The sequence below is a fragment of the Rutidosis leptorrhynchoides genome, chromosome 11 (genome assembly GCF_046630445.1).
Source record: "Rutidosis leptorrhynchoides isolate AG116_Rl617_1_P2 chromosome 11, CSIRO_AGI_Rlap_v1, whole genome shotgun sequence".
Classification (NCBI taxonomy): domain Eukaryota; kingdom Viridiplantae; phylum Streptophyta; class Magnoliopsida; order Asterales; family Asteraceae; genus Rutidosis; species Rutidosis leptorrhynchoides.
The window spans coordinates 112,335,528-112,347,517 of NC_092343.1; the positions used below are offsets into that span (position 1 = coordinate 112,335,528).

General features: G+C 31.7%; 2 protein-coding genes across 2 annotated transcripts; both read right to left on the reverse strand.

Moving 5' to 3' along the window:
- Window positions 1-3,438: 3,438 nt before the first annotated feature.
- LOC139874873 (uncharacterized) lies at window positions 3,439-4,325 on the reverse strand. Its single transcript, XM_071862266.1, has 3 exons — window positions 4,265-4,325; window positions 4,057-4,150; window positions 3,439-3,976 (listed from the first exon to the last, which is right to left on the reverse strand). The coding sequence occupies exons 1-3, from the start codon at window positions 4,323-4,325 to the stop codon at window positions 3,439-3,441; spliced, it is 693 nt and encodes a 230-aa protein (XP_071718367.1).
- Window positions 4,326-4,418: 93 nt separating this feature from the next.
- On the reverse strand, window positions 4,419-6,344 carry LOC139877450 (F-box/FBD/LRR-repeat protein At1g16930-like). The gene is made up of 3 exons (XM_071864883.1): window positions 5,234-6,344; window positions 5,011-5,151; window positions 4,419-4,896 (listed from the first exon to the last, which is right to left on the reverse strand). Exons 1-3 carry the CDS (start codon window positions 6,158-6,160, stop codon window positions 4,675-4,677), a joined length of 1,290 nt encoding a protein of 429 aa, XP_071720984.1. The 5' UTR covers window positions 6,161-6,344; the 3' UTR covers window positions 4,419-4,674.
- Window positions 6,345-11,990: the final 5,646 nt, after the last annotated feature.

The following is an 11,990-nucleotide window of genomic DNA, read 5'->3' on the forward strand; positions in this document are numbered from 1 at the left end:
GGAAGTTAAAAGTGAGTTCCGGTGGTCTTGGTGCTTGATGTTCATCATGGTTCTCATCCTTGATGCATATAGCTTCAAGTGTACAACTCATTGATGTGTTTGCATCATCTTAACCAAGATTTAACCATCATAACACTAGTGTAAGTCTATGATATGAAGCACAACTCACGTAAGAGTTGTATGAAGTTTGATGAACCAAAGTTACATCAAGATCATAGATTCAACACATGCATGAATTGGAAAAGTAATATTGTACTACAAACTTGAAAATAAACTAACTAATCAAGATCTTAAGTGGTTAGTTTGATCTTGAAGATCCAAGACCCAAAAGTTATTAAGTAAATTTTTATGTTCTTGAACCTTTTAAAGTTAATCTTTAGTTCAAGATAAATGAGATCAAGGTTAACTTGTAACACTTGACCATCTACAACCAAAATCACGATTTTAATACATGAACAAATGAAGAAATAAGCTAATTACACAAGTAGTAAGTTCATGGGTTTCATACTTTTAAAGATTCAAGCCTAAGTCTTGATCTTTAGAAAGTAAACTTTTAAGTTTACTAACATGCATTCAAGTAATGATTTTTACAACCCATGAACTTTAATCTTTCAAGACATTAAATGTAGAACATAAACTAGGAAGTTTAGTTCTTGCATGTTCTTGTTATGAACAAGATAAATGAAGAATCAAACTAAAGAGTTTGATTCTTTAATACTAGTAAGGAGTAACTAAGATAACAAGTAAGTAAACAACAACTAGCAACAACAAGGAATTAATCAACAACAAAGAGCAAAAGATGATGATGATTATGTAGCCATAGGCTACGGTTTTTACAAGAGAAAGAGGAGAAGAAGAAGCTCAAGTTACTTACAAGAATGGAGAGAAAGTTGAGAGGAAAATGCAAGTATTGTGTGTGTAAAAGTGAGGAGGTAGCATGCTAGTAGTTAAGTAGTCAAAATTTGAAGCAAAAACAACCTCCAAGGCCATTATGGCCGTGAGGTTCCCTCACCAATGGGGGGAGGAGGTGCCTATTACTTTAAGCATGCTTCTTTGACTCAATGGTGGGAATTAAGGGTGCATGCATGGGGATAAGGTACAAATGTCATGTAGAGTCTTTCCATTACTTAATAAATCTTATTAAACTTGAAAGTAATACTTATATATTAAGTGGGCTTAAATAAATCTATTAAAGAAGTAGGATGGGCTCATAAGTCCATAACCATGAGTCCATAACATTTAACAAGCCCAAGTTCAAGTAATTTACAAATTATTCCAACTAAAGCCCAAGTAACTAACTAATCACCATAGTTAATTAAAATGATTAATAAAATTAATCATGAATGTAAATAATACTTGAAATTATTATTCGTGTAAGTTCCGGGTGTCACAAAGACGTTTCGGGCATTAAAGAATCAAGTACGGTTAATCATGGCAACAAGTAAATGTAATAACATACATTCGTTTAATCACACGTATTAATAATAATTATTATTAATAAAATAATGTTGGAAAAGCCAGGGTCGTTACAACATCAATCTTTCTGACTTTCTTTTTTGTAATGAGTTGCATTCAAATTTTGGATGTATTATTTTATATCTTGTAGTGGATTTAGTAAGAATTGTAATTTGTAAGGACTTGAATGTCCAATAATCTCCCCATTAGGTTTGCCTAATGTAAATATGTAATTTTTTTAGTTTATTTAAGTGTGTCGAAGCATTTTTATTTCTTAAAAAACATGGGCAGGTCAAATAAGTTGGGTAATGAGTAACTTTTGTTACTTGTCACTATGTGTTGGGTGAGGGTCTTGACCACACCCACTTTATTGGTTGTATAAGATATGTGATGTGATTAAAAGACTTCATTTATATCAGTGAGTTCGAATATGAAATAACAAGACTTATGAGAGGTGTTATTAAAAACCTTGACTTTTGATGTTTTATATATTTTGAATATACGAGTTGGGTGATTTAAAAGTATGTTTGACTTGCTTGAACCATTTCAAATTTACCTATAATAAATGTATAGAGGTGTTTCTTTTAGTGCATGGAGTTTGAAAATACAAAAGTGTAAGTTGAAAATACAAAAGATGCTAAAGTTTGGTCGGCTGGCCTGACTGACTAAGTATCAAAGGGGACATATGTTCTATCAATGTACAAAAGCTGTTATCAGTATCAAAGTTTTACTAATGTAGTATCAAAGTTTTACTAATATGTATTGTTTACAAATACATATTTTACCAACTGAACCCCAAAAGTACTTTTGACATTTTTTCTATAATATCGTTATTTCATATATAAGTATAAAAACCAAAAATGCTTACGGATTAGTCTACTAGATTCGCCCCTGGTTGGGCTCGGTTCGAGTTAGTATTTAGTTAGTTTGATCTAGTTAGTTCTTTTAGGCCCTTTAGTTGTAGTTCTGTTGATTGTATCGATTTGGGGGCCTTTTATCTATTAATGAATGTTCCTTTAATTTTAATAATAATCGTTATTTTAGCCAAAAGAATAATAATAATTCATAAAACCATTCGGGTAAAAAAGATATTGGGATATGTCTATGTGAACCTCCACAATGCTCATATGATGGAATATCGATCCTGATTTCGACTTTGAACCTAACCCGTTTGAGGACCCGACCCTTTTAAATTGAATGAGTAATTGGTCATAATCTTTTATACATCGTCTCAAATTAACCAAAGAATAAAAGAAAATGATCAAACAAATAAAAAATTAAGTGGTGAATTTGTTACAACAAAAAATTCAGGTTGTACAAGAGTACGTTAAATAAATAAAACCATTATATAAAATAAAAATAAAAATACAAATTATATTAATAACACAATGATTTTTTCTAAACATAACCTTAAATGCTATAGTACATTGTGTTAGTGAGGTAGTTATAAAGTGAAGTTATTAACAATTTACAAGTAAAGAAAACATGTTTAAATGTCATAAGCATAGCCCTTAAAAACTATGTTTATAAAAAAACTTTGAGCGAATCATCTCCTCTATTTATAACACGCCACAAACAACCTTGCTTTTATACAAGTAGGCACTTCAGGTTTCCCCAATTACAATAACAATTGCAATTACATATAGTTAGTGCCATTATTATTAAATGACCATTTTATACTTTTATTTCTATTTATATGTACAAGCTACAAGTGATTATCAGGTTTACATTGTTCAGATCACATGATAACAAAGAGATTTAGGTTGTGTAAACTTTGTCCGTCTAAAACTAGTCGCAAAATACCTTTTTTTTTTGGAACATCAGCAAATTTTATTAAAGGCTAGCAAGGAGCTAAAGCCAAGAAAGAGATATTACAAAAGTAGCGAAAATAAAAACCCGAAAAAAGAGAAAAACAAAATAAAATTACAGAGGATTACAAAGCCAAGTAGTCCACGTGGGAGCAAATTTGGATCTTGCCTGAAGCTAAGAGAATGACGATAATCTTATGTTATCAAATAAGTCTCTTTCTTTAATAGTGCAGTTTCCATGAAACGTGTCGTTTCTAAATCTCCATAACCACCAAAGAGTAGCGGCTATGCTGCCATATATGCGAGTCTTCTTGGACAAAGAACCGTTTAACGAATCCATCCAGTTGAAAGCATCTTCAATGGCAATAAACGAATCAGGCCAAGGAATAGCCATCCAAATTCTAATACGTCTCCAGGTTGAGTTAGCAATGCGACAGAAAATAAACGTGTGATCCCTTGAGTCTCCACCAACACTACAAATAGGGCAAATAATAGTGTCGATATCGAAACCTTTAACGGCAAGATTAGTTCTTGTAGGGAGACGATCCATTATTAAACGCCAAATGAAAATATTAATCTTCAAGGGAATAAATTTGGACCGAGTATGGTAGCTAGAATTCGGGAGATGGAGATCATCAAGTAACTTACGCGCATCTGACACATGGAAGTTCCCATCCTCCCCAAGATTCCATGTCCATGAATCATCAGTGTTGCTAAGAGAAACCAACCATTTGAAGTTACCCAACCATTTGTCCTTCCAAAATTTTATCTTTCAGCCATTTCCAAGTTTTACCTTAAGCGTTTCTTCTGGGATACTTCCCGAGTCATGAAGAGATTTAACCGAAGCAACAATGTTACTCCAAAACCCTGAATACTATCCCCAAAACCTGCATTAATACCATGGATTGCAACAAGTGTACAAGCCCAAATAGAGTTGGTGCAACAAACCAAACGCCACTTCCATTTCAAGAGAAGTGAGAGGTTAAATGATAGAAGACTACCTATGTCAAGACCGCCTTTTTCATGAGAAGCTAAAATTTGATTCCATTTTATCCACGCCATCTTCCTCTTTTCTTTACATCCTCCCCAAAAGAATCATGCTCTTTTTTTTTTCAAGTGATTTGATGATGGAGATAGGTGCACAAAATACCTTTTTAATATATACATATCCTTTTTCTTTTTTGCAAAAATAACAAAGCTTATATAAAAACATAAAACGTTTTCGAATAGACAACTTCTTCAACAAAGGATACAATGAGAGAAAACCCGATGAGGCTCGTACCTAGAAAGCAACAGCCTTACAAACAATCTATACCGAACCCCATCTTGACCATACCCAATATATACATATCCTACATTTTACCTTCACATAAATCAAACCCTTAGAGAACTGCACATTCAAAAGTAGATACTATTGTAGTATACCGTTCTTTATATATACGCGAGAATTGACAGTGAATTTATCCAAAACTTTTGCATTATCCAAAAGATACTTCAACATTTCTTCCTCTTCCACTTTCACAAGCCTTTTGATCTCAATCTCTTTTACACGCAACGATAAGCAAGATGGAACTTGATCTGGTTCAGCCAACTCCAGTTCTTCTAGCATGTCGAAATCTTCTACCGGTTTCTCCTAATAATGATTTTAAACAATGTTTAAATAGCATCAAATTTTCCTGATCAACAAGGATTTTATATGCTAATAGTAAAAAATAAATGTGATGTAAATATGTTGTTTAAGCCATACCTTTATTATCAAAGACAAAACCTTTAAATTTGGGCAACTTTCAAGCCAGTATAACAGCAGGATCCAGCTACTAGTATGCACAGTGAGTTCCAATTTTGTCAAGGGCAAAATAGGTAAATTCCATTTTTGTGAAAAGATGACCTTCATAAAATATACAATTATCAGTATGACGTTTAAAGACAATTAAACTTCAAAACTACAAATATGCAAGTAAACCACTAACCTTTGAAGTAGTTGCAGAAACCGAAATAGATTTAGCATTAACCAAACCTTGCAATAGCTCATTAAAACGACTACGTCGTATATGACCCATCTCATCCATAAACTCAAGAAACTCGTCATCGTAATCTCCAACATCAAGACTAACTTCACTAATCGCAGGCTTGTTTTTCACCAAATACGATGCCAAAAAACCATCTTGAAGTCTAAGGTACTCTAAACAAGGTGCATCAACGATAACCATAGCATCACAATCATCATAATTATCAATCGATAACTCCAATTCCAAACTTTTTAAAACATTCCCGCCTACATTAACATAGATTTCTCCAGAGCAATCGATTAAATCCACTACAAGAGACAACTTCTCCAAAGCATATAGGCAAGGGAAAAAATTCATAACCAAATCATCACTTGATTCATGAATAGGAACCTTAACATCAAAAATATTAAGGCAAGGAAAACAATCCGGAAAAGTAGACAACTTTAGCCCATTGTCACTTCTAATCTTGAGCACTTTCAACGATTGACTATTCGAAATCTTTATATAATCATCATCAATAGGAAAATAATTAAGATAAATTCCCAAATCAATTTCAACAACATTTCTCAAGATTACATTTTGAATAAACCCATTGATCCTAGGCATATTTTGGCCACTAATATCATGTACATGAAGTCTAAACTTAACAATTGTTTGAGATTGATTTAAGGTCAAAACCCTATTAACAAAATCAAGAAAAAGCACTGAGCTTGATTCTTTCTTTAATGGGTTTAAATAAAGATGATCATCTAAATCAATAATTGGAAGAAAAGACCATAAATTTACCCATCTTGAAGAAAGAATTGAAGTTGCAACAGCATGTTTGGTTGGGAGGAAAGAAAGGATGTGACAGATGACGTCATCAGGTAAGCAGCTGATTCTATCCATGGTGTGGTTGTTTCGTTGAAATTTAGAAATTTGTAATTTGGGTTTTTGTCACTAATACTATTGAAAGAGGGAGAAAGATGTTGAATTTGATTTGGAATATGTTGAATTTGATTTGGAATCTTTCTTGTATAAACCCCAGAATTTAGGTGTTCGTGAATTGCAGGGAGACAAAAACTTGACTTTCGATTTGGTGCCTTGCTTACATCGACTTTCTATATTTGTTTATTTTATTTAAATTGTTCCGTTTTAAAGAAAAAATTACGTCCATAGTACCTGTGGTTTGTCAAGTTTTTCATCACAGTACCTAAACTTTGTTTTTAACTTCGGTGGTACATTAAATATGTTGGATTAACGTGAATAGTACATAAGACTAACTATGGTCAAGATTTAACAGATTATCCCTCACATGTACCATGCATGTGAGGGCACTAGTCCGTATACGTTAAAACAAACATACATTTCTAAATAGTTTAAGGTTTATAGCGAATTGGGGATTTAGTCTGGAGCTTATATTGGTTTACTGATCGATTAACATATCTTTTATATTGTGACGACCCGGAAATTTCCGACCAAATTTAAACCTAACCTTTATATGTTTCCGACACGATAAGCAGAATTTGTAATGTTAAATCTCAAAAAGTTTGGAACTACATTCATGTAATCAATTACCCTTTGACCGTGTTCGACGATTCACGAACAATTATGTGTATATAGATATGTATATATAATATATAATATTAACTGAAAACATTAACAAAGTATTAGATATATGATACTTTACATGGACGTATTTGTTTCGATATATTTATCGACAGAATTAAGAGATAATATCAAATGATTGAATTATCAGATACATTATGATATGATTACGGGCCAATGTTATGAGGTCCACTGTGATTTAAGAAATCTATTCTTTTTGACAATATTCGGAAAATGGTAAAGTGATCTATAAGTAAGAACGTGGAGTGTAAATAAATTAGATGTTGGATATCGACAAGTTAAGTAACTCGACATTTTTCATTAAGATGATTTCATACGTTTATTAAACCTTTGAACTTTATCCCATGCTTCACCAACAGACAGTAATTTAAAAACCTGAAACCTATTATGAATATATATAATCCTACTTTTCTAAAATGTTTTATGATATAACGATTTAAATTAATATTAAATATATTTATACGCATATTATACGTATATAGTTTTATACTTTTACTATACTTTAACTTTACCTTTACTTTACTTTTACTTTACTTTAACTTTAATAATTCACTTTAATAATTCACTTTAATAATTCATACTTTAATAATTCACTTTAATAATTCATACTTTAATAATTCACTTTAATAATTCATACTTTAATAATTCACTTTAATAATTCAAAAATCTATTATAAATAGAATTCAATAGGTTTCATTATTTCATAGAAACTTGAAAATTTATTTCTCTAAACTCTCTCAATCGAATTACATATATATATTTACTTAGTATTATTTCAAGATATTATTAGTATACATAAAATACTACGACGGAGTTATATTCAGATGATTTCAAAATAAGTTTTCAAACGGGATAGAGCTAAGGAAATTATGGGTTATAGCTATGGAGGTTATGGGTATTGTTCGAGGGTATTGCTCGTGAGGTCAACCTAACGTTTATCATTTTCGTTGCGTCTACGTACTTTCCTGCAATATTGAATCACAATATTGATACGTGAGCATTTATATCTTATCTTTTATATATTAATAGTGTATCACTGACTAGTGCTCGAGTATATATGATTATGCATGTTTGTATGCTTACTTTCGTCGTTAAATAGTTTATGATAAATCACGAATTTGATACATATGCTACTGAGATAAGGTATATGATATGCATGTCGTTGAAAAGCTAAAGAAAAATTAATAACTTTTCATTTAGAAATCGTGTGGGTTCGATGAACGGATTAAAAGATATGGTCAACTGAATTATTATTAATTTTAATATTATTATTAAAACGATTATTATAATTGTTATCAGTTGATGTTATTACTAAAATTATCTTTATTACTAAAAATTAATATTTTTATTGAAACTATCATTTTATTATTTTTATCATTATTATTATTATCAATATTATTTTATCAAATAAATATGCGTACAAAGATATTTTTACCACACATAATATAATTACATTAATAATACATACCACTATATTTTTATGATATTAAGTGAATTTTATAAATTTTATTACTTGAGATATATAAAAGTATATTTTTATCATATATGAATTTAAATATAAATTTTTACTTATTAATAAATGACTTGTATTATTTAGTATAATAAGATCTGATAAATATATTTAAATATATAAAACGAATATATATAAGTTATATAATAAACATGTATAGATTTTGGAAGTCATTTTGGGTCAAGTTGACTTTTGTTGACTTTTGCATGTCGGTCTCGAGCATTAGGATTGTGATACACTACGACTTGACCTAAATTGTTAGACAGATATTGACCAACATATAAATATATATACTTAATATAGGTTAGTGAATCCGAGACAAACCCTGCACTTGTTCAGTGCCGTCATATACATAATTGCTACGAAATACAGTATTGTGAGTTTCATTACTCCCTTTTTATATATATATTTTTGGGCTGAGAATACATGCACTGTTTTATAACTGTTTTACGAAATGGACACAAGTACTAAAAACATATTCTACGTTGAGTTGTACCACTTTGCATATTTTTTCCTAATAGCTTGGTAACTACCATTTACATGCGGTATTGTAAACGCGAATCCTGTTGATAGATCTATCGGGCCTGACAACCCCAACCGGACTGGACGACCAGTATTCAACGGTTGCATAGTACTTCATTTCAGTAACTACACTTGGTACAGTGTAGTGAGATTTCATAATAAAGAGAATATGCGACGTTGATTAAATGTTAAGTATGGTTACCAAGTGCTCAACCACTTAGAATATTTTTATTAAAACGTTTATGTATATGAAATCTTGTGGTCTATTACTATTACGGAAATGATTGATTATGATAAACTAATGAACTCACCAACCTTTTGGTTGACACTTTAAAGCATGTTTATTCTCAGGTATTAAAGAAATCTTCCGCTGTGCATTAGCTCATTTTAAGGATATTACTTGGAGTCATTCATGACATACTTTGAAAGACGTTGCATTCGAGTCGTTGAGTTCATCAAGATTAATATTAAGTCAATTATAGTTGGATGTAATATGAAATGGTATGCATGCCGTCAATTTTAGATGTAAAGAAAGTTTGTCTTTTAAAAACGAGTGCAATGTTTGTAAAACGTATCATATAGAGGTCAAATACCTCGCGATGTAATCAACTATTGTGAATCGTTTATAATGTATATGAACGGGTCCTTTCAGTTGGTATCAGAGCAGTGGTCTTAGCTAACCAGGTCTTGCATTAGTGTGTCTAACTGATAGTTGTTAAGATGCATTAGTGAGTCTGGACTTCGACCGTGTCTGCATGTCAAAAAGTTTGCTTATCAATTCTAGTCGGAAATCATCTACTTATCATCTTTAGAAAATTACCTGCTTATCATCTTAAGTCTAGACGCGTTTTCCTGCATTTATTGCATAATAGTGTATAGACGGATTCTTATCTTAGCACATCTATTACTGTGAACTTTGACTGACATCTTTTTAAAGATTCTCCGTAATTTACGGAATTTTGGTATTATATATACATATGAAAATTATGTAATTGAAGAATACCAAATCTAAATTCTACAATCTATTTCATACCAAAAATTCTTTCCCTGATCCTACGAGATGGATCCCTCAACCAGTTCGAATTCCTCAGATTCCGACAGCTATTCCGATATGGATATCTACCTGAGCTCCGAAAGTAGCATCACCAGAATGGATCAACCAATTTCCCATCATCTATTTTGGATGAATTGGGGATGGGTCCGTAGTCAACTCAACCATTGGAGACAAGAAGAAGGTGATCCCTTCCATCCACCACATTGCCCTCTTGGCGATGAACCTGAAGCACTTACCGGTGAACCTGTTCGAGACACCATTTTCTCACTCATTTCTAGAGTATCTCGTCATGATTATATACTATCCCATATTGCGAATTTTATTCATCCGCTCGTTCCAACCTCCAATCATCCCGGTGTACTAGCAGAAATTAACGAACTTCGCGCCCGAGTAGTGGCTTTGGAACACATGGTGCAAGGATTACAAACACCATCAGCAGCACCAGCAGCATAACCAATACCGCCAGTAACATCCACATCGCAAGCCTCAATACCACAAGCTTCAGCAGCATCACCAGCAGTTACCGGCAGTATCATCAGCATCAACAATATCGTCAGCACCACTATCACCGTCAGTACTGTCAGCATCATCAGCACTAGCAGCACCTATAACATCACAAGTTCCGTCAGTTCAAGAATCGCCGTGGACGTCATCATTGATCAACAACGAGTATTTTGTATCAACGAGTTATGAAGTATTAACTCATTCTTCTGAAGAAATTATATATATATATATATATATATATATATATATATATATATATATATATATATATATATATATATATATATATTTTATATATATGAATGCTGAAACTATAAAAATCTTTCGTACTAAGCTATTGAATATGAATTGAAAAAGGGTAGATACTACTCAGTTAAATTCATATTACTAATATGCTATTATGTACATCCTTCGTTAACAACCTAACCATCGTAACTACAATCTTTGATTTAATTAAAAGAATTCGGTTTCATAATAAACCAAGTGTATCATTCAATAACATGTTTGATTTTACACTTTCATCTTCAATGTACTCGAAACTTACTGGAAAACAACATTCGTATCTTTTGAAGTTAGCAAGAGTTCTATGAGCATCAGCATAATTCACTAAGGAAATATCTATAAGAATAAATATTGAAGTATTGATTACATTAGCGAAATACTCCGCGAAGATTATGTAATCTCTAATGTTTTAGAGATTATTCTTTACTAATCCAAGCCGAAAATCAAATGAGCTTAATATGATATTAACTCATTAAATCTGTATTACATCTGAAGAAAATATACATACATATATTTTCATAAAGACTGTAATGAAAAATTCTTGTACAAAATATTATTTGTGACATTTTTTTTAACGGGTAGGTAATACCCGAGAGATATATAAATGCACAATTAATATATTACATTCTTCGATTCTAATTCATTAAATCATCAACTATACTCCCTATTTTCACAACAGTATACCTTCTTTTATAAGAAATCAAAACAACCATACTCATTCAAATTCAATCACCTATTCTGATTTTTGAAATCTCAGAATGCAACTCGAGATATAAGCAAAACCATCACTCTTAGATCCTTACATTTTTTCAAAGCTATACTTTGACTTCAAAACTGTGATAGAACATTACTTTTAATTGTAACACTCAAAAGGATACGAGAATCAATCGAGATTTATGACGAATTTATCCTTTGGATATTGACAATGACAAGCTGCATTTAAAACGCTTCGAAATTTCGGAAGACGCTTCAAATAAGGAACAATCGAGATGATGATACAATCACACATTACCCGAAGTCTTATACCTGAAAAACTCTCGAACCCAAAGTCATAGTTTAACACGTACCCGCGTTGAATTCTTTAACATTTATTAGCAAAAACAACCTTACGATTCTTTTCAAAGTAGCCAGTTTTGTCACAGCTCCAACAAGTCAACTTCGACTTTTCAGTAAAACTAATTTTATTATAACTTCGATAGATGCACTGCCCTTTCACCATCGTTACTGGGAACCTTTCA